General features: G+C 39.9%; 1 protein-coding gene across 5 annotated transcripts in view; it reads left to right on the forward strand.

The window, feature by feature from the left end:
* The first annotated feature begins 9,893 nt into the window (after window positions 1-9,893).
* WDR11 (WD repeat domain 11) overlaps window positions 9,894-23,971 on the forward strand; it is a 59,203-nt gene continuing 45,125 nt past the window's right edge. For 3 of the 5 annotated variants that reach the window (XM_024985640.2, XM_059881871.1, XM_005225811.5), the window contains exons 1-7: window positions 9,894-10,037; window positions 11,033-11,144; window positions 16,497-16,650; window positions 17,592-17,765; window positions 20,147-20,333; window positions 22,935-23,100; window positions 23,508-23,619. In XM_024985640.2, coding sequence (XP_024841408.1) covers window positions 9,952-10,037; window positions 11,033-11,144; window positions 16,497-16,650; window positions 17,592-17,765; window positions 20,147-20,333; window positions 22,935-23,100; window positions 23,508-23,619 — 991 coding nt within the window. In that variant the 5' untranslated portion in view covers window positions 9,894-9,951. The remainder of the gene's footprint in view (window positions 10,038-11,032; window positions 11,145-16,496; window positions 16,651-17,591; window positions 17,766-20,146; window positions 20,334-22,934; window positions 23,101-23,507; window positions 23,620-23,971) is intronic. The other 2 variants (NM_001101122.1, XM_059881872.1) reach the window with 2 other exon arrangements.

The raw sequence follows: 23,971 nt of genomic DNA on the forward strand, positions 1-23,971 counted from the left end.
CTAACTAGCTAAAAGTTTGAACAGCCCCCTTTCCTTTCCAGGCCTCACTGTCAACACAAATACTCTTTCTAGTTTAATTCTTACTTCCACTTCTCTGTTATGGATGGAATGCTTGCATCCACTCGAAGTTCATATGTAGAAATCTTCACTCCCAATGTGATGGGGCCTGTGGAAGGGACCCCTAGTCATTTTGGCTGCCCAGGTTGGGCCTCATATAGGAGCAGGAGAGGAAGGGCAGCAGTTAGGGGAGAGCATGGTTTCCCAAGAGGATAGATCTGATTCATGGGGGCCACTGGGAAGGCTTGTGCAGTTTTCAGAGCATAAAGGAAATTTTTACTGCACTCAACACACTCCATTTTAGAGGAATAGGTACTGTTCAGGGATGGACAATTTCCCCTTAATTTAAAAACTGATGTGTTATTATTGCTTCCTTGAATCACTTAAGTTCATATTAAAGTACTTCCTACCTCCTGTTGTAGATTAATGAGCCCTAATGCAAATCCTGCAGTATAGCCCTGATGTGAATATATTACCATAGAAAGACTCTTCTTATGAGCTGAATAAAGCAGAGAGTCAATGGATTCCTCAATCACAGACACCATAAATGTCTTCAATAATGGCTGCTCTATTGGCCCTTTCTGTTTTGGCCTCAGGAGTAACTCACATCTTCTGCTTCCCAAGCCCACAGAGAGTGCTCAGCTAGGACAGGCAAGACTCAGTAGGACAACATTTTAATATCACGGCCATTTTACTACATTCTTTCCTGGTAGCTCAGATGGTACAGAACCTGCCTGCAATGTGGGAGACCTGGGTTCGATCTCTGGGTCAAGAAGATTCCCCTGGAGAAAGGAATGGCAACCCACTCCAGTATTCTTGCCTGGAGAATTCCATGGACACAGGAGCCTGGTGGGCTACAGTCCATGGGGTCACAAAGAGTCAGACATGACTGAGCAACTAACACTTACCCTCTGGTGGCTCAGGCTGTAAAAAATCTGCCTGCAATGCCAGAGACCAGGGTTCAATCCCTGGGTCAGGAAAGTTCCTCAGAGAAGGGAATGGCAACCCACTCCAATATTCTTGCCAGGAGAACTCTATGGATGGACAAGCCAGGTGAGCTACAGTCCATGGGGTCACAAAGAGTTGGACACTACTGAGTAACTTTGAGAGAATATTTGTATTTGTAACTATGTACATATACCTAGTAAGAAATACAAATTTTTAGTGGACTGCTTCTCAATAAACAGCATTGTTACTCAGTTCATCAAGATTTATAAAATGTCCCTTTGTACAATTATGCAAGAATCCTAGTGGTTTTCCCTTTTAAATACCTTAAATGAAATTTAAACCTCTATCCTACAGAGAATTAACTTTCATGACCACTGCATTCTGCCACGAAGAAGATTTATGACTTTTCCTTCTCTTTATTGAAACCCTTTGTGCAAACGAGACAGACATGAGAGACATAGCCCACAAAAAAGTCAGGTGTCACTTTCCTAGTGAATTTGCCTGGAAACCCCTAGACATTAACTTCACCCTCAAAACAGCATCCTTCAAAGGAAGGCGCTGAATTCTCAATAATCAGCTTGTTTGGTGACCACCTGGTGGGTCTGTCTTGAGGCAGACTCATGGGTCTCACAGCCGCCTCCTGCCATCTGGACCAGACTCCCAGGTGTTGAGCTCAGTGACACCCAAGGGACCAGCAAAGACCAGAAAAGACAGGGAATCCCAGGCTCCCCGTGGGGACTATGTAGATAGTGAGTGCAGATTCTGGGAGACAGCTCCTGCTGCACCAGTGTCCCCATGGGAAAAACAGCAGGCCAGTGAGAGGAGCAGGATAAGCAGGAAGGAGGAACGACACCGCCAGTCCTGGCACCTGGCTCTGCTCCAGACTTGGAAGCACCTGGGGACTTCAGAAAGGGCTCCTCGTCTTCAGTTTCCTTGATCGACACCAGGCCTAGAGTCGGGTGTGTCATGACAAACACAGAACACTGCACTGTCAAATGGTAGTCTGGTGGTTAAGCAATGAAAGACCTGCTTTTGTTGTATGAAAAGGGCATACAATGGGCGATGCACTTGATTACCGTAGAAGATGTTAAATTTCTGTATTTCCCCAAATTCACCAAATAAAGGGCAAATTAAATTAGGGAAATATTTGCAAATGACTATATCTCAGTACTGAGTGGAAAAGAGAGTAAAATTAGTTCTTAGACGATGACCTGAATTTTATAAAAAAATATGCATTTTTTAAAGGAAGAAATATTTAGCCATTTCCTTCTCCAATGCATGAAAGTGAAAAGTGAAAGTGAAGTCACTCAGTCGTGTCCAACCCTCAGCGACCCCATGGACTGCAGTCTTCCAGGCTCCTCCATCCATGGGATTTTCCAAGCAAGAGTACTGGAGTGGGGTGCCATTGCCTTCTCCGTAGTCACTTAAAAGAAGCCTTAAAAGAATATTACCAGTAATCATATAATAATATTTTTTTATATTTATGCTCTTCTGGAACTCCCATATTTTCTACAATAAGCACTTACTTATTTTGTAATTTAGAAAATTTTTAATACTAAAATAAAACACAATTATACTCATTCCTGTGGATTATTTTAGGGAAATAACAGAATTAAAACCAACTCTAAGCATGAAGATCTTCACTGTAGCTTTATCTTTTTTATTAAAATGGAAATAATTTAAATATCAGCAGATAGTGAAATAGCTAAATAAATCATTGTTTATCTATTCTATGAAATACTGTGAATTAATTTGAATAATAATTATGATGACTATATAAGTATTATAAGTATACTTATGATGTGAAAGTGTTAGTTGCTCAGCATGTCTGACTCTTTGCGACCGAAAGGATTGTAGCACAACAGGCTCCTCTGTCCATTGAATTCTCCAGGCAAGTGTACTGGAGTGGGTTGCCATTTCCTTCTCTAGGAGATATTTCTGACTCAGGGATCAACCTGGGTCTTCCACATTGCAGGCACATTCTTTATGGTCTGAGCCACTAGGGAACCCCATACTTATGATAGAAGGGTCAAAAAAAGATTAATAAAACGTATGTGCATTATGAAAGTATGAAATATATCTTTATTTGAACAGGATTGCAAGAAAAATGTAAAATAAATGCAAAAAGGCAAAATGGTTGTCTGAAGAGTCCTTACAAATAGATGAGAAAAGGAGAGAAGCTAAGGGCAAAGGAGAAAAGGAAAGATATACCCATTTGAATGCAGAGTTCCAAAGAATAGCAAAGAGAGATAAGAAAGCCTTTCTCAGCAATCAATGCAAAGAAATAGAGGAAAACAATAGAATGGGAAAGACTAGAGATATCTTCAAGAAAATTAGAGATACCAAGGGAACATTTCATGCAGAGATGGGTGCAATAAAGGATAGAAAAGGTATGGACCTAACAGAAGCTGAAGAGATTAAGAAGAGGTGGCAAGAATACACAGAAGAACTATACAAAAAAGATCTTCATGACCCAGATAACCACGATGGTGTGATCACTCACCTAGAGCCAGACATCCTGGAATGTGAAGTCAAATGGGCCTTAGGAAGCATCACTATGAACAAAGCTAGAGGAGGTGATGGAATTCCAGCTGAGCTATTTCAAGTCCTAAAAGATGATGCTGTGAAAGTGCTGCACTCAATATGCCAGCAAATTTGGAAAACTCAGCAGTGGCCACAGGACTGGAAAAGGTCAGTTTTCATTCCAATCCCAAAGAAAGGCAATGCCAAAGAACGTCAAAACTACTGCACAATTGCACTCATGTCACACGCTGGCAAAGTAAAGCTCAAAATTCTCCAAGTGAGGCTTCAACGGTATGTGAACCGAGAACTTCCAGCTGTTCAAGCTGGATTTAGAAAAGGCAGAGGAACTAGAGATCAAATTGCCCACATCCATTGGATCATAGAAAAAGCAAGAGAATTCCACAAAAACATCTACTTCTGCTTCCTTGACTATTCCAACGTCTTTGACTGTGTGGATCACAACAAACTGTGGAAAATTCTGAAAGAGACAGGAATACCAGACCACTTGACCTGCCTCCTGAGAAATCTGTATGCGGGCCAAGAAGAAACAATTAGAACCAGACATGAAACAACAGACTGGTTCCAAATAGGAAAAGGAGCACGTCAAGGCTGTATATTGTCACCTTGCTTATTTAACTTACGTGCAGAGTACATCATGAGAAATGCTGGGCTGGAAGAAGCACAGGCTGGAATCAAGATTGCAGGGAGAAATATCAATAACCTCAGATATGCAGATGACACCACCCTTATGGCAGAAAGTGAAGAGGAACTGAAGAGCATCTTGATGAAAGTGAAAGAGGAGAGTGAAAAAGGTGGCTTAAAACAACTTTCAAAAAACAAAGATCATGGCATCTGGTCCCATCACTTCATGGTAAATAGATGGGGAAACAATGGAAACAGTGACAGACTTTATTTTCTTGGACTCCAAAATCACTGCAGATGGTGACTGCAGCCATGAAATTAAAAGTTGCTTGCTCCTTGGAAGAAAAGCTATGACCAACCTAGACAGCGTATTAAAAAGCAGAGATAATACTTTGCTGACAAGGGTCTGTCTTGTCAAAGCTATGGTTTTTCTAGTAGTCATGTATGGATGTGAGAAATGGATCATAAAGAAAGCTGAGCGCTGAAGAATTGATGTTTCTGAACTGTGGTGTTGGATAAGACTCTTGAGAGTCCCTTGGACTGCAAGGAGATCCAGCCAGTCCATCCTAAAGGAAATCAGTCCTGAATATTCATTGGATGGACTGATGCTGAAGCTGAAACTTCAATACTTTGGTCACCTGATGGGAAGAACTGACTCATTGGAAAAGACCCTGATACTGGGAAATACTGAAGGCAGGAGGAGAAGGGGATAATAGAGGATGAGATGGTTGGATGGCATCACTGACTCAATGGATTTTAGTTTGAGTAAACTCTGGGAGTTGGTGATGGATGGGGAGGCCTGGCGTGCTGCAGTCCAGGGGGTCGCAAAGAGTTGGACATGACTGAGTGACTGAACTGAACTGAATATAAAATTCACATTAGCAAGTAAAGATTATGGACACATTTTTCTCTTTTTAAAAACTGTGATATTGTTCTTAATATTTCAAGAGAGTAAAACTAGATGCTCTTAAATAAACACTTTCAGGAAATGTCAGGGGGCTTACAAGTTCACTTTTTTATCGTATGCTGGCTTCTAGGACTCTGGATTTAGTCTGTCTACACTCAAAACTAGGGCAGACTTTGAATTACAAGCCAGCCATATACCCTGGGTAGGAACACAAATATGACACTTAGAAGTGTCAAAATGGCATTTGTTTTTAGTTGCAACAACTGGAAGATTCTGTGAAAGACCAGAAACCCTTAAGTCTGTTAGAGTGTCTCACAGTCTATTTCTACCCAGATTCAAGCTTGTTAAGAATGTGTAATCAATAGAATTACTTCTTCTCAAGAAAGCATGCTTGTGCACCAGCTACAAGTTTGTAAAGTTAATCTAATTTATGAAACGCAATTCCATGAGCTCAATATTAAGATATTGTTTATTTGGACTAATAAAAGTCTGATGAATGAATCAAATAAGGATGTCCTCTAGCTTATTCTTCCATTAAAAACAGCCAGTAACTGGATAAACACACACTGACAGAGCCCCAGTGATCCTGCTGCTGCTGCGACCCCATAGACAGCAGCCCACCAGGCTCCCCCGTCCCTGGGATTCTCCAGGCAAGAACACTGGAGTGGGTTGCCATTTCCTTCTCCAATGCATGAAAGTAAAAAGTGAAAGTGAAGTCACTCAGTCATGTCCGACTCTTAGCGACCCCATGGACTACAGCCTACCAGGCTCCTCCGTCCATGGGATTTTCCAGGCAAGAGTACTGGAGTGGGGTGCCATCGCTTTCTCCACCAGTGATCCCAGGAATTAGTTTTGCCTGCAGGTCAATTATGTGGACCAGCTGGAAAGAGAGAGGGGGCCCGAATGGGTGCACACCTGGCTCCTTGCCCTTAATAGCCAGGACAACCATCACACTGGAGAATCTTGCATACCATATTTCAAACCCTAAATTTGCCCTAAGTCACAGAGCTAGGAGGTGGCCGGACCAGAACAGGATTCCCACCTGTCTGTCTGTCTGTCTAACCACAAAGCTCTTGCCCTTTCCAGCAACACCTGACTGCCTCTCCTTGTGCTCAGGATGTAAGAAAAACACATCCCTCACACAGCTTCCTCAGGAGAAATCCATTTCACCATGACTGCTTTTCTCAGAAACCTCCTTCAGTCTAATAAACCTCAATTGCCAAGTCATAAAGTGCAGTGACTGATCCATTATACTGTAATAATTACCTATAATATGTGCAGACACAAAAAGAGATCAATAATAAGAGTAGTCAGACAATAAATCGGACTGATGATCATCCACAAGGAAGTAAAGGGTGGGTGGAAGGTATTTAAGGAAAAACCCAAGAAAGATAAATAGATGCCAATCTAGGCTGTCAGTCTAGTACCCCCTCCTGTTCATCCAGTCCCCCCCTTAGCTGCCGACTGTGCCTCCCATGTTCCTGGGTGCCTTTCCTTTAAAATGCATTGACTGCACAAAGTGCGGACACTTGGCCCCAGTTTCATCCCTGGCGAAAATGCACAACCATACCTAAACCTCATATGAGAGCAGTTCTGTATCCTGGACTGAGCCCTGAGTGTATGGAAGTTCACCTCTTTCACTGACCAGAAATGTGATCTTGGGTAAATCCCCCCTCCTTTCGGAGGCTGAGTTTCTTTATCTAGAACTTGGAGTTGGAAATACCTACCACTGATGAAACAGGGTTGGTTTGCAGTTCAAATGCTTTCATTTAAAATAAGACAGGATTGACCAATTTAAAATAGCAGTGTTATAAGAAAAATAATCTAACTAATGTAGTAAATGTCATGGCCCATATTGATGCTAGAGGCAGTGGGAAGCTAAATGACCAACTGTCAGCAAAGGGGTTTGAGTAAAGACACAGCCTGAGAAGGGAAGGAGATCCAAGTCTGGAAAAGAAGGGGACATCGTTATCCTGAAAGATATATAAGTTGTAGTCTTTTAAAGCTAACTCCTGAGGCTACAGACTTGAGCTCCAGACTGCATCGTAAGCACGATATGACTGCAAGGTGGTCAGAGGAACACCAGTTAGGGCTTGCCTGGCAGCTCAAACAGCCTATGTCTTTGGCTATGAGTATGGACAGCCTGGCTTTTTAGAAAGAGCTGAGTTAGCCCCTTCAGAGCCAAGGTCATCATGGTCCATCCAGAACTGCGATTCCCCAAACCCTGTCTGATACATTCACTGTTGTGATCCCTTAAAGCCCTGGTCTTAAAGCAAATCACTGTGGTTTTGGTATCCCCATGAGTGACTCAGCAAATCCAACTCCACTTTTAGCCAAATTCTCATTACTTCTTCTCTTGCAGGATACACCTTAGAGAGGGAAGATCTTTCTACAAATTTAAGGGAGCTTAGAGAGACTTGGGCACCCCATGAGTGGCGCCAAGGAATGGGTCTCCAAGACTCTAAGAGTCTTGGAGAAGACTCTTGAGGGTCCCTGGGACTGCAAGGAGATAAAACAAGTCTATCCTAAAGGAAATCAGTTCTGAATATTAATTGGAAGGACTGATGCTGAAACTAAAACTCCACTACTTTGGTCACCTGATGTGAAAGAGTAAACTCATTGGAAAAGACCTTGATGCTGGGAAAGATGGAAGGCAGGAGGAGAAGGGGACAAAAGAGGATGATATAGTTGGATGGCATCATGGACTCGATGAACACGAGTTAGAAAGCTTCAGGACTTGGTGATGGACAGGGAAGCCTGGTGTGCTGTAGTCCATGGGGTCACAAAGGGCTGGACACGACTGAGTGACTGAACAGACTGAGCTTAGTTGTGGGTGGGGACTTCCCTGGTAGCTTAGCTGGTAAAGAATCCACCTGCAATGAAGGAGACTCCTGTTCGATTCCTGGGTTGGATCCCTTGGAGGGGGGCATGGCAACCCCCTCCAGTATTCTTGCCTGGAGAATCCCCATGGACAGAGGAGCCAGGAGCCCAGCAGGCTACAGTCCTCAGGGTGGAAAAGTGTTGGACACGACTGAGTGACTAAACACAGCACAGCTTAGAGGGCCAGTGCTATCCCACCCCCTACCCCTAAAAAAGGACCTATATTTATATTCCAGCTCTGTCAGTAAATTATAAGGCACTTAGGAATATAAGTGCTGTGTTAGGTTCTTTAATATATTATCTAACATTATGCTTTTAATGATCTAAGGATAATTAACCCCTCCCTCTAATAATAGAAGAAAAGGAGGCTTAATGAATTCAAATGATCTGCCCAAAGTCACAATAAATGCCCTTCTATTACTGACACTAACCTTTCAAGACACCTAGGACCAAAAGAAGGAAATCCGGTGTGAGGATCAAAGAAAAGGCTTAGCTAACTTGGAGAAGGCAATGGCACCCCACTCCAGTACTCCTGCCTGGAGAATCCCATGGATGGAGGAGCCTGGAAGGCTGCAGTCCATGGGGTCGCTGAGGGTCGGACACGACTGAGTGACTTCACTTTCACTTTTCACTTTCATGCATTGGAGAAGGAAATGGCAACCCACTCCAGTGTTGTTGCCTGGAGAATCCCAGGGATGGGGGAGCCTAGTGGGCTTCGGTCTATGGGGTCACACAGAGTCGGACATGACTGAAGTGACTTAGCAGCAGCAGCAACATGGAAAGTCCTTAGTTTACTGCCTAGCATGTGGTAATTCCCAATAAATGATATCTGGTATTAGTAATAGCAGTTCATTACAGGAACCATTAACGGATCACATACAGTGCATGGTTGCCATTGAAAAATTTTCGAATTCTGGCTATTCATCTCATTCACTCTCTCCATTCATCCAGTAAATCCTATACATTCTCTTACTCTTTTTTTGCAGATCATGGAAACTTATTCTTAAATCCACAATCTCATTTATTCTATAAACTCCATAGGGCAGAGACTTTGTATCCTCTTCCTCACTATATCCCCAACACCTACAACAGTGCCTGGCATTGGTTCGGTTCAGTTCAGTTCAGTTCAGTTGCTCAGTCGTGTCCAGCTCTTTGCGTTCAATCGTGTCTGACTCTTTGCGACTCCATGGACTGCAGCACGCCAGGCCTCCCTGTCCATCACCAATTTCCAGAGCTTACTCAAACTCATGTCCATTGTGTCCGTGATACCATCCAACCATCTCATCCTCTGTTGTCCCCTTTTCCTCCTGCCTTCAGTCTTTTCCAGCATCAAGGTCGTTTCAGATGAGTCAGCTCTTCACATCAGGTGGCCCAAGTATTGAAGTTTCAGCTTCAACATCAGTCCTTCCAATGAACATTCAGGACTGGCTGGATCTCCTTGCAGTCCAAGGGACTCTCAAGAGCCTTCTCCAACACCACAGTTCAAAAGCATCAATTCTTCGGCGCTCAGCTTTCTTTACAGTCCAACTCTCTCATCCGTACATGACTACTGGAAAAACCACAGCCTTGACTAGACATTGGTAGTTTTTCTAGGTTAACTGATTGAAGGCAAAAGGCTAATTGGGACTTTTAGCTCTTGCTTTTCACTATTGTCATCAGGACACATAGGCTTACATTTTCATCAGGGCACATAGGCTTACGCAGTCCCAGTCTTAAGAAAACAGATGTGACCCCAGGCAACACCTTTTCCTTCAAGGCACAACCAGATACTATACAGAGCCTCGGAACCCCAAGGTGGCGGAACCCTGAAGCAGGCGGAACATAGGAGTGACGGAAACTGAAGGCAACGGAATCGGAAGCGGTGGAACCTCGGATTTAGCGGAACCAAAGCGCGGCGCCCAAGGAGTCACCCGGACTCTGTTTGGAACGGAAGCCCAGTGGCCGGCAGCTTCCTGGTTGCGCGGCGGCTCTGAGGGCCCAGTTTAGCCGTGGCGATGTTGCCCTACACCGTGAATTTTAAGGTGTCGGCGCGCACCCTCACCGGGGCTCTCAATGCCCACAACAAGGCGGCGGTGGACTGGTGAGGGCGCCGGGTTCCGAGGCCGCCAGGCTCGGCCAGGAGTCTCTGAGGGGAAGGGGGAAAGAACAAGCGGTTTCATCCGCCTGCTTAGTTTCTCTTCAAGACTGGACGCTGCCTTCACACTTTAGAGATTTTCATTTTTAAATGCCGGCTTTCTGTTGTTACTATAAAAGCTGTAAAAACCCCCATATGGGAACTTACCCTGGGTGGATATACTTGCCCTCGTTCTCTCATCTCTTGTTTCTCTTCGCTCGTTCCCCTCACCTTCCTCACCGTCCCCATTCCCCACTCTTACCCTCTCCTCCCAAGTCTCCGGGCTTCTCGCCCCCATGTCAATTCCGTTCTTCCCCAGTTCTGTCTTCTTTTTCTCTCATCCCCGTTTCTTAACCTGTATCCATTCAACAGTGTGCTGGACGCTGTGCCAGGACCCTGGGCTCTCGCCAACTCTTCATTTCACCTTTATCTTTTTACTATAAAATGACAACGATAATTAATAACCAGGCAAATATAAAGCAGACTGCTTGTAGCTGTGGCTCCTGGGAAGGTTGGCAAGAGTACAGAAACTTCCTGTTGAGTGTTCATCTTTTTATCTGGTTGGAGGGACCAGGGCTCATCACAGAGCGTGGAGTGTGATCCCACGCACTCTGTGGATGCTTGGCATTCAGAGTTGAGTAAGACGAGGGATAAGCTCTCGAAGACAAATAGACGACCCGAGTCGCTTTATATGTCTTTACACCTCTACAGGCATATCTCTCAGAACTTAATTTTTTTATCCGGGGAAAAAAAAAAATTTCAACAAGTTTTGTTTTTTAAAGCTTAGCTAGACCTTTTCTATTTAAATGGTAAAATGTAATGTGCTAGCCTTTGGGCTTACATAATAATTTTATTAATGGCGGTGCCTATTGGTTAGATTTATCTGTTGTTTAGGATGCCTTTTGGCAAGAGAGAAGTTGTTTTGCTTTGCTCTTAACTTAAATGTTAACACTTTTTGTTAGGGGCTGGCAAGGTTTAATTGCTTATGGATGTCATTCGCTTGTGGTAGTGATTGATTCCAATACTGCTCAAACGCTTCAAGTTTTAGAAAAGCATAAAGCTGATGTTGTCAAGGTAAGTCAGATCCTACTTCCACCCTATCATAAATTGTCTGTTCTAAAGTTTTAAATATCGCTGGAATCTCATTAAAGTCATATGTAGAAATGTTGAGTAGGTTTTACATGTGATACTCTTTATTTGGGGTAGCCTAATATTTCCATATCGGGTTTTCCGAATGGCTCAGTGGTAAAGAACCCACCTGCCAATGCAGGAGTCTCAGGTTTGATCCCTGGGTCAGGAAGATCCCCTGGAAGAGGAAGTGGAACACACTCCAGTATTCTTGCCTAAAGAAATCCATGGACGGAGGAGCCTGGTCCGCCACAGTCCATGGGGTCACAAAGAGTTGAACAAGACTGATCACACATGCGCATGCAGTATTTCCATGTATAATGTCGCATCAGTATTGAACTATTAAATGCTAGTTCTTAGGTCATTTTAATGCTAGTGGAAAACACTAATTTTGTCCTGTACTGCACCACTCATTTCACTCATTAGTTTTGAGCATCTAGTATGTGCTAAGAGTATAGAGATGAGAAAGCCCTCAAGCAATTCATTGTCTAGCGAGGAAGAGTGAGAAGAAAACTTACAAATACAGTGTGGTAAGTGAGACCTGTTTCATATGCTATGGGAAGACGAAGGGACTACAGGTCACCTGGTTATAGGGATCAGAGGAGGGCTCAGAATTCTTTTCATTTTAGGGACTAGTAAACAGTAGCTGGCTGAGTGAAAAATTAGGAAGTGCACTGCAGGAGAAAAGGAGAATAGACTCAAAAGGAAGCAGTGTGTGTAAAGGATGGCCAAAAGATGGAATACACATGTAATCAGTAGGAGTGATGAAAGAAGGCAGCCGGAGAAAGTCACCTACCCTGAAAGGTTTATAAGATTATGATGGACTTTGGATTTTTAAGTAGGAGATTGACTTGATCATATTTTCATTTTAGAAAAACTCACTCTGGCAGTAGTGGAAGATCTGTTGGAAAAAGGCAAGACAATGCAATGGGATCATTTAGGAGAGTTGTAGTAATTTTGGCAGGAAATCCTTAGGGCCTAAAATAAAGAGGAGACATAAAGGAGTCAGATTTAGGAGCTCTCTAAGAGGTGAACTTGATAATGTTTATAGTAAACAGTCTTAATCAACAGAATGACCCCAATGCAGGAACCCCCGGTTTGATGCCTGGGTCAGGAAGATCCACTGCAGAAGGGATAGGCTACCCACTCCAGTATTTCTGGGCTTCCCTGGTGGTTCAGAAGGTAAAGAATCCTCCTGTAGTGTGGGAGACCTGGGTTCATCCCTGGGTTGGGAAGATTCCCCTGGAGAAGGGAATAGCTACCCATTCCAGTATTCTGGTCTGGTGAATTCCATGGACAGAGAAGCCTGGCAGACAACAGTTCATAGGTTCTCAGAGTTGGACGTGACTGAGCAACTTTCACTTTAGAGGTGAACTTTACAGTGAACAGTCTTAAGGGAGAATCAGAATGACTCGAGGTTTCTGTATGAGTAGCTGAATGGTAGTATTGTTTTGATGACGTGACTGTGTGAAGTCAGTGTTTAAGGTGCAAAGTCTGAGACGCCTGGGGCAATTGAATTATACTGATCTGAAATTTTAGGAAAGATGTTATTATTGGAGATGGAGATCTGGGGTCTTTTATTGGTTGTTAACTGTTTTATTGAGATACTCATACCATAAAATTCATGCATTTAAAGCATACAGTTCCATGGTTTTCAGTATATCCAGAGTTGTGTAGCCATCACCACTATCAATTTCATAACCCTGCAAAGAAACCATGTATGCCTTAGCAGTTGCCACCTACCCCCTTTCCCTTCATCCCTGGGCAGCCACTAATCTGCTTTCTGTTCTGTAGATTTGTCTGTTCTAGACATTTGAAATGAATGAGATGGTGCAGTGTGTGCTTGGCATCTTTCGCCTAGCATAACGTTTTTCAAGATTCATCCATGTCACATGGCTTGTGTCAGAACTCTGTTCCTTTTTATCGCTAAATAATATTCCACTGATACAACATTTATTTATTGATGGATATTTGGCATATCTCACTTTTTAGGTATTAGGAACAATGCTGCCATGAACATTTGTGTACAGTTTGTTTGTGTGAACCCGTGTTTTCATTTCTCTTGAGTATATAGCCTCAAAGTAGAATAGCTGACTCACATGGTAACTTTATATTTAACTTTTGAGGAACTGCCAGACTGTTTTTTCTCAAAGAGGCTTCAATATTTTACATGCCCATAGCAGTGTATGAGGGCTCTAATTTCTCCTCAAACTCAACATCTGTCCTTTTGATTATAGCCCTCCTAGGGGGTATGAAGTGGTTCTCATTGTGGTTTTGGTTTGTGTTTCCTTAATGGCTAATAGTGTTTAGCATCTTTTCATGTGCTTAGTTGCCATTTGTAGATATTCTTTGAAAAATGTCTATTCATTCCTTTGCCCATTTTAAAATTGTATTTTTTAAAACTTCGGAGTTGAAAGAATTCTGTATGGTTCTAGATACAAGTCCCTTATCAGATGCATGCCTTGGCAAGTATTTTCTCTCATTCTGTGATAGTGCCCTCTGAAGCACAGAAGTTTTAAATTTTGATGTAGGCTGTAACAAAGAACCATTGCTTTTCCCAGTGTCAAGAAGATTTATATCTTTGTTTTTGTCTAAGGATATTATGATTTTAGCTCTTATATTTGGGTTTTAGATCCATTTTGAGTTAATTTTTGTATGTAATGTGCAAAAGGGAAATATACAGGGGATTTTTTTTTTTAATATCTACATGTATCCTATGATCTTGCTAAACTCATTAGATTTAGTAACTTGAGTGTTATTGTTTTGTTTTTCTTACGTAGACAGTAATGTTATCTGCAGATAATGACAGCTTGGATTTTTCACTAGTAATCTGGTGTCTTTTCTTTCTTTTCCTTGTCCTCTTGTGTTGATTGGGACCTCTACTACAGTGCTTAGGACTGAGGGAGAATGCCTTTGTCTTACCCTGAACCTAGGAAAAAAGCATTCAGTCTTTCACCATCAAGTCTAATGTTGAATATAGGTTTTGTTTTTTAATTTTTTTGTTTTTGGGGAAGAAATATTATATCTCCCCCCATTTCTGTCTTTTTTGCAGTTCTGGAGTTTCCATTTCTTAGTATAGATGTGTGTTTCAGTCTGGTGTCATATTCCTTTTGGCTAAAGAATTTCCTTCAAGTCCTTGAGGCATGTATCTGATATTGGTTGATCCTTTCTGATTTTATTTGTCTGAGAAACTGTTTCACCAGTACTTTTTTTTTTTCCTTGTAGTGCTTTAAAGATCACTCAATTATCTCCCAGAGTAATTTTTGTTGGGAAATTTTTGTCTTTGTTTCTCTGTATGCAGTGTATCTTTTCTCAGCTCCTTATCTTGATTTTCAGCAGTTTGATTATGATGTGTTTAGGTGATTTTTAAAAAATATATATACAGAGATGGAATTCAAGTACTACACACACACACACACACACACACATATACACACACCCTACAATAATCTTATCTGTGGTAGTTTTATTCTGTAAAGTTGTTGGAAACACTGAATTAGCAAATACTGAAACACTGATTGCTCCTGGGGGAAATAATGCAATTTGGTTCCTAGTGAGCCTCTAGTTGCAATATTTTCATCAACTGATTGATATATAACCTTGTTTTATATGTGTTTCTGTTAAAAGACATCTTATTTATTATATACTGTTGATTTATTATCATTGAACTCATGGCCGACAGCACCATAACTCATGCCTAGACAGAGCTTATTTCGTGTGTTTTTTCTGTAATGCTTGGCACAGCTTCTTGTGCTTAGGAGCTCTAGACAGCACTTGAGCACTGCGCCGGGGACCGTTTTAAACAGTGAAGTCACAACCGGAAGCCCAGAAATGCAAAACACAGTAGTAAGTAGGCCTCAGAACAGACAGTGGTTACACCCTGAGAACTGCCGCAAAGAGCGCCTTGTCAACCGCAGCTGGGGTGCTCTTGGGTGTTGAGTGACTCAGGTTTGTTACCGCTCTGCGTGTGTCCGTTAATGACGGTGAAAGCACTGCAGATACTGATTTTACAAATAAAATTACAAATGCGTTCTAGCGAGTAGGCAAATTCACAAATACAGTTTCTGTAACAAGGAGGGAGAGTATACATACCTTCACACGTGTATAAAGTAAACATATACATATATACACATTCAAACATATATACATGCATATGTGCAGACACACATTCTCATTTAAAAAAAATTCTTGCCTGAGGAAAAGATGTGTCTCGTTAACACTGAAGTTCGGAACACTTTTGGCCATCTTTTTCATGAATGCTATTGGAATTGATTAGCATGCCTCCCTACCTAAGCATTTTCTCTGAGTGTGTTTACTTTTATGTGTACATACATGTGTGTGTCTGTGTACATAGGTATATCCCTATATATTCAAATATAGGTATATATTTGAAGAGTCTGTGGTGTTCAGTTTGTTTACTAAACACATACTTGAATGTCAGCTGCAGGCACTGTGTTAGGGTCTGGGAATAGAAATGTGAGCAAGGCCCCCATGATCCTGCCATATGGAGCAGGACTGGTGATAGGTCAAAACAAAGGAAAGAAAATAACTCCAGAGTATTATGTGGGAAATGATCCAAAGTAAACAAGTAGGAGCTAAAGAAGGGAGGTTGTAGCCAGGGAAGACCTTGGCTCAGAGGAAGGACTGTTTTATTCCTTATTCTGTCAGTGCTCAGTACTCAGGAATTAACCTGATTTGTGCTGGGATTCTTGTATTTTTTATTTAAAAAACTATTAATGTTATTATAAAAGTATGATGCATAAATTTATTTTTTTAGAGAAAAAACTGCTGCAATTTTTTTCCGATTTATGAGTGTTTACCCAGATTTTTTGTTTGCTTTTGTGTTTTCCTTTTGCAAGATTTTGGTAGCTCAAAGTTGTCTCCTTTTAATTAGAAGAATAGAGTGCAAGAGAAGATTCTTCTTATCAGTTTAGGATTTTACGTGTTCTGTCAGAATTAGATTTTATGGTCTTTACTGTGATTAGATGATATACCAGTGATCATACCATTTTAAGAGATAGTGTTCTGGAATTTTTGCCTGAATTCTCTAGATTATTAAGCCTGTGTCTCATTTCTGATATTTTAAAGGCAAGAAAGTTGTGATGTTTTCAAAACTATTTTAGTTGCGGCTTTAAAAAAATCATAATAAAAATGTCTGACTTTTGAGGAAGCTAATTTCCTATTTTTGTAATATAAGTGTAGAATGTAGCTTGAGTTCTGGTCAGTGTTTTATGAAAATTATGTATGGTTTACATCCAGTGCAAATATTTACTTGATTTGGTTTCTTCTTGATACTAGGTTAAATGGGCCAGGGAAAATTATCATCATAACATTGGCTCGCCATATTCCTTGCGCTTAGCTTCTGCTGATGTCAATGGAAAGATCATCGTTTGGGATGTAGCAGCAGGAGTAGCACAGTGTGAGATCCAAGAGCATGCCAAGCCTATTCAGGGTGAGGAAAGTCCTTGCTCCACCGAGCGTCTGTGTTAATACACTTACTGTTAGAGCGGTTGGTTTTCGTCCCTTTCATTTACTTTCATCACTTCTCAGTTAACTCTTGATTGTGTGTAGCCAGTTCTGTGGATCCGAATCTAGCTTTCTTTTCCCTATCAATATGCTCCTGGGCTTATTTCCTCAGATCTCAGTTGATTTGTGCTTTGGTAAAATGCATTAATATCAGTTGAGCATGATGAGAAAACTTAAGCTCCTTATAAATGGTCTTGTAGATCTAAGCTATAAATAAACTCCCCAGAACTGCACCTTTGAATTAGCTCTCAATGCTTACTTTCTGCTAATAGAGATAAAATGCTATTCTCATTTTCATATATCAGTAGATCATTTGCTTGCTTATGTTACTGACCTAATCAATACAGCATTCCTGGCTTTGACTGCGTGGCTCTCTTGACTGGGTGAATCTTTTAAATGACTGTTAAAAAAACACTTATTGAGTACTTACTGTACCTACTGAACTAGATCTTTATCTTCTTTATTGTCTTGAAAAAACGTGCAATTCTGTAAAGTCCCATTAAGTAACTCCACAAAAACATTAGGAGAGTCTGACATTGATCCTGGCTAGGACAAGTCTTTGACATAAAGTTTTAACTAATGAATAGTGTAAATTGCCTTGTATTTTCTTTGAAGCAATATTTCAGATTACTTGGAAATGTTGACCTCTAGATTCTAATGTTCAGGCAGCTCATTTTTATGTAAAATTAGTTTTCCCTGTCAATCTTGACACATAAACTTAGATGCAACATTGAAGAGGAAGGGGGAAGTTAAGATTTTAAGGATTATGAAAACACATACACACAACGAGATATAAAGGATGCATTAACCAAGTGTTTTAAAGTTGGTGATTTCTGAATTTTGTCTTTATTTATCTGGTCTTTGCAGATGTTCAGTGGTTATGGAATCAAGATGCTTCCCGGGATTTATTGCTTGCTATCCATCCGCCGAATTACATTGTGCTCTGGAATGCAGATACTGGCACCAAACTCTGGAAGAAGAGCTATGCTGATAACATTCTTTCTTTTTCTTTTGATCCTTTTGATCCCTCACATTTAACTTGTGAGTACTAGTTTTCTTGTGGAAAATGAATTGAGGTATTTGTAATATATATGGTTAACGCTATATACATAAGATACACATACACGTACACCCATCATACATCTTAAAATCAGACGCACATCTAGTTCCTATCTTTTCAGTTCCTAGTAAAGATACTAAATCATAACCCATATTTTTTTCAAGTATTCTGATGATTAGAAATTTAAATCAGCAAGCTAGACCTTCAGTGTATGGAATTTGTGGTCAGAATTAGATTAGTCAGAGAACGAGAGAGTTGCTGTGTTATTCTAATTCAGACTTAATTAAATTTTTTTTCTAGGAACATCAAAAGAACCTGAGTCAAGGGTTTCATTTAGTCTGTGGCCGAATTCATTTCTTCCTTTTCAAAATATTGTTCTAATTCATTCCAAGCCTTTTGAGTGCCATAAACAGATGCATGTCAGGAACAGACTAAGCCCAAGGGAGTTTTTTCTTGTAGAGACTGTTTTTGCCAATATACTTTAATGTTTTACTGAGCCACTGATCTAAAAATTAGATTCTAGACAGATATTTTTGTGACTAAATATTTTTTATTCAGTTATCCAACAAATATTTCTTGAGCTTTTACTTGCTATATGCGCGGAGTGTTCTGGGAGCCTGGAATATATCAGTGAATCAAGACAAGGATTCTTGCCTTCATAAAGTTTGCATTCTAGTGAGGAAGAATTAGGTGGTAACCTATGAGCATAATGAATTAGTACACTACAATGTATTATGAGTGGTATAAAAAATAAAACAAGATAAAGGGAGTGGGAGTGGGCTTGTTGTAATAGATAAAGTGGTCAAGATAGACTTCATTTTGATATTTGATGAACAACTTCAAAGAGATGAGGACATCTACTATGGTAAAGAATGTTTTCCCTGGATTTGAATGACTCAACATTCCAATTTGTATCCTCCAATATTTATTGAGGGGTATATGAGTTGATGGAGGGACAGAAGGTCAGACAAGTAGAAATCAAAATGGGAAACATAGCTGTATAAATAACTGCAATACGGTGTGTTTAGGGTTTGTGTGTGTAAATGTGTATATGTGAACGTATGTGTGCACTCACTAGGTTGCTGTGGAGGGCAGTGCTGTGGGAGCCCTGAGGAGAGCAGGCTTAGCTGACAGAGTCAGGGAGTGAGGACATCACAAAAGGAGGGGACAGACTTCGACCTTGAAGGATGCCTTCTATAATCTGAAATGGAGACAAAGCTTCAGGTTAATTTACTGCATCTCTGTAATTTAGTTGATGAAAGCACGAGATTTCAAAGCATCAGTTGACCTAACATCTTTGATTTGCTCATTGAATGTGCTGGGGTTGTCATAATTCTTGAATGCTTTGTTCCCTGCCTTTAAAACAGCCTCACTCATTGCCAGGAGCCAGGGTAGATAAGATTTTTATGATCAGATAGATGTTAGTCCAGAGAAGACGATGACACCCCACTCCAGTACTCTTGCCTGGTAAATCCCATGGATGGAGGAGCCTGTTAGGCTGCAGTCCATGGGGTCGCTAAGAGTCAGACACGACTGAGCGACTTCACTTTCACTTTTCACTTTAATGCATTGGAGAAGGAAATGGCAACCCACTCCAGTGTTCTTGCCTGGAGAATCCCAGGGACGGGGGAGCCTGGTGGGCTTCCGTCTGTGGGGTCGCACAGAGTCGGACACGACTGAAGCGACTTAGCAGCAGCAGCAGCAGGTGTTAGTCGGCCCCAGTTGTGAGGGGGATTATTTTTTCAATCATAAAAAGGCATAAAATATTTCTGTTTCCTGTACACTTAGCCACTGTTGGCACTTTTACTCTAGATATTAAGTGAAACACTCTTTGCATATCCCAAGCTTCAGTTTGACACTCAAGAAGAAAAAGGAAGTAAATTTAGACAGAGCAACTCATGATAATGATAAAAAATTAGTATCAACAAGTTAAATATTTGAATTTGCCAAATGTGGTATGCAGAACCTCATATATAGGTTTTTTTTCCTCTTCTGTGAATTTTATATTCTGAAAGTCTTTAGATTTTGAAGTTATGAGATATAATGAGGAAAGGTTTCTAATGAAAGTCCGTACACTGAATTTATTTGGAAGAACAAGCATTTGCTTTTTCTGCCAGTAACCTTCTGGTATCTTTTTAATTTAAGATATTAATTTAGAGTGCTGAGCTTGGAGGCCTCTGATGAATTGTAATGGACCACCTGTTTCTGTTTAACTTGGAGAACATTCCCATTATGTCTGCATAACACTGCCAGTTCCTTATTATTAAAATTATCATTACCTTGCTCTTAAAAATGTATTGGAATAAAACTCTGTGCTAAACTTGATTAAACTTTAATCAGAGTTTCACTTCTCTCAGTACAGTACTCACCAGCGAGGGCATTGTATTCATCTCAGATTTCTCTCCATCCAAGCCTCCCTCAGGACCTGGGAAAAAAGTTTACATATCCAGTCCACACTCCAGCCCAGCTCACAACAAGCTGGCTGCAGCCACAGGGGCCAAGAAGGCTCTTAATAAAGTGAAAATCTTAATCACTCAAGAGAAACCTAGGTAAGTTGCAAGTATAAAACTAGCAGCAACATTCATGTAACTCAGTGTTTATCTGTTTATTGAAAATATCATTTTTGGAGATGTATTAAGATTGATTTTCTTCTTTGTGTTACCCTTTCTTATTTCTAATTTTGAATTTATAAAAGGAAAAATATTTTTTGTTTCCTCCTCTAAGAAGAGATTTAGCACTTAGCATGGTTCCTTTGTTTCCAGTAATGCAGTAAACAACCCCCACTAATTTTCAGTGAACATCTTTGACTTCTGAAAATGAGAGAGAAAGATTGTAAGATGGGGGCCACTGAACACATTACAAATTGGGGGGCAAAAACTGGATTATGATTTTAAATACATTTTCCTGACTTAAATACTGTGTAATGTCATTAGCCAGTAAAATATGCATGTTTTTCTTCTGCATGTAAAGGTGGTTTCCCATAGTGGTTAAGGGCCAAGATTCTAGGGGAACTATAGCTCTGTGACTTGGAGTATACTTTAGTCTTTCTCAGATTTCACTCTTCCAATATCCAAGATATGGTGTTTTAAAGGGTTTCATAGGCCTGTTACAAAGATTAATAGATACAGAAACTTAAGTCCTTATCATAGTATCTGATACTTAATAAGCATTCTTTTGGTAAATGCTATATTTTTGTTTATTTCAGAAATTTCAACTGAATAAAATTTTATTTTGAAGAACTAATTTTATGCATTAAAAATAGATTTCTGTTTTTTTCCTAGTGCTGTGGTTCTTATATTTTTATTGCTTTGGTAGTTTTTTGGCATTCATTTTAAAAATGCTTTTATTTTTAATATACTAAGATTATTCTATCTAGACTTTGTGGGTAATTACCTGAAAAACGTGGTAAAATACAAATTGCTCTACAAATTCTGAATTGATATGTAAATATCAGTTTTATATATTAAACCATAGGCTGGTTAAATGTATCCCTAGTTTATCCCCCACCCTATGCTGAAATGATTGAAGATTACTCCTTAAGTATCTTGAGAACTTATTTCTTTTGCAGTAATTCTGTATCATAAATAATTATTTTTAACCTGCATAGTTTTATAACTTATGACCTACATACTGTATTTTCTCTCATGTGAATCATATGTTCATCTGTGTGAGGAAATTGAGTCTTACATTGTTTTAAATTTGTTATTTAAGCTTGCCCAACTGGGAAGTGCACAGCCAGAATTTTAATGCAGTCCACATCCCTCTCCATGGTCCTCTGATCTAACTTTACTTTAAATTTCAAAACCTTAATAAAATTATTATGTAAAAAGAAGATGGTACATAATTATATGCCCATTCCTATTGAAATAAATATGTAAATTTATTATAAATACAAAGTTGTGATTAAGTATATACAACAATCACAAATTACTGAAATGATTTTTGAGACTCTTCAACAATCTTTACAATCCTCATATTGTTTCATCTCTTTTATTTACACAGAAGAAAATTCTGTGGCAAGTGAATAAAATACCCAACTTTGTTCCAAAAAATCTTTAAAACAGCTGAAGAGTGAAGGAAGGCAGAGTAGAGGGAGTGACTTGCTCAAGGCCAAACAGATAGTCCACTGACTCCTGATCCAGTTCTCTGGCCCTAATTACTCTAAATGTTGTGTTTTAATCCCACGGCTTCTTTTCAGCCCTCCATCTAGTACTTCTGACTACAAAATAAGAATGACAGTACTGCCTTATGAGTGCTGGGTAGTATTGTCACTTACCATCTCATATCATAGACTTACTGGTGTACTTTAAACTTGCAATGATTTGGAAACATCTCTCCAGCCTGTCTAGTGTTATTGTCATAATTTGGATTTTGGCACAAAGGAGAGATCTAATATTTAGATGCTAGCTCATGTTGGTTATTTCGGGAGACAGTTGTACATTCTCATTGATGGTTATTATATGGAAAGTACAAAATTCAATCCTTTTTTAGCTTTTTCTGATATGAATAAAGTCTGATTCATCTTTTAAAAATTGAAGTATAGTTGATTTACAATGCTGTGTTAGTTCCTGATATACAGCAAAATGATTCACTTATGCATATTATATTATATGGAGCCTCCCTAGTGGCTCAGACAGTAAAGAATCTGCCTGCAATGTAAGAGATGTGGGTTCTATCCCTGGGTTGGGAAGATCCCCTGAGAAGGGAATGGCAACCCACTCTAGTATTCTTGCCTGGAGAACCCCATGAACTGTAGCCTGCCAGGCTCCTCTGTCCACGGGACTGCAAAGAGTCAGACACGACTGAGTGAGTGACGCAGTGCGTGTGCGCACACATGCACACACACACACAGCAAAGTGCTTCAGTTATACATATTACTGTTCTTTTTCATATTCTTTTCCATTGTAGTTTACTATAGGATATTGAATCTAGTTCCTTGTGCCATATAGTAGGACCTTGTTTATTTTATATAGAGTAGTTTGTATCTGCTAATCCCAAACTCTTAATTTATCCCTCCCTCGTGGCCACCCCACCTTTGGTACCCATAAGTTTGTTTTCTTGTCTGTGGATCCATATCTGTTTTGTACATACGTTCATGTGTGAGTCTGACTCATTTCTTGATGCCTGAAGTAAATGTTTACTTTTTCCAGTGCAGAATTCATAACTCTCAATGATTGCCTTCAGTTGGCATACCTGCCTTCCAAAAGGAATCACATGTTGCTGCTCTATCCTCGTGAGATTTTAATCCTTGATCTTGAGGTGAATCAGACAGTGGGTGTGATTGCAATAGAGCGAACAGGAGTTCCTTTTCTGCAGGTATCTACAGCTTACAAATTACATCAGCAAAAGTTGATTATGAATTATATAGAGAAAAATAATCTATACCTTTGCATAGTCTTGCAAAAGTCCTTAGTTTCCCCTTTTTTCTATTTATTTAAAGATTGACAAAGTTATTTTACATTCCTTATTTTTCTGGACTTCTGATTGGTTTGATTTAACCCTAGAAATTATTCTGACAGATCTGGAGATGGATACTGAACTATTTAAGTTACACGAATAAAGACAAATTTTTTAGGATTGATGGATTAGGGGATTATATGTGTGCTTTTGTGTTTTTGTTTTACTTTTTGCCCATATTCTGTAAATATGAGTTTATGAGTCTCACTGTATATATAATTTTAAAATCTGTGGTTTTGAAAAATAAATATATCATCTATTTAAAGGTAATTCCCTGCTTTCAACGTGATGGTTTATTTTGCCTACATGAAAATGGTTGTATAACCTTACGTGTTCGAAGATCTTACAGTAGTATTTTCACTTCAAATGAGGAACCGGGTAAGTTTATATCTCACAATAATGTTCACTTATTTTTTTTTTCAGAATTATTTTTTAAAGCTTTATGTGGCAAATACTAGCCAAAGCATGGAGTTAATGATAATCCCTGCCTTAAAATAATAGAATATGGTTATAGTATGAGACACAAGAAAGCACAGACCCAAGATAATCTCTGGGTATTATAACAGTGCACCTCCTGGATGCAGCAACAATAGTAGTATTTTGTAATCCCTTTTTGACTGTATCCGTGAGCCAAGCACATGTTATCTTTTGTGACCATTTCTTTTACACAATCCAACCTTGTGTATACCTTTATTATTACACCCCTTTGACTTTTCTTCTGCTTTAGCAA

The sequence above is a fragment of the Bos taurus genome, chromosome 26 (genome assembly GCF_002263795.3).
Source record: "Bos taurus isolate L1 Dominette 01449 registration number 42190680 breed Hereford chromosome 26, ARS-UCD2.0, whole genome shotgun sequence".
Taxonomy (NCBI): domain Eukaryota; kingdom Metazoa; phylum Chordata; class Mammalia; order Artiodactyla; family Bovidae; genus Bos; species Bos taurus.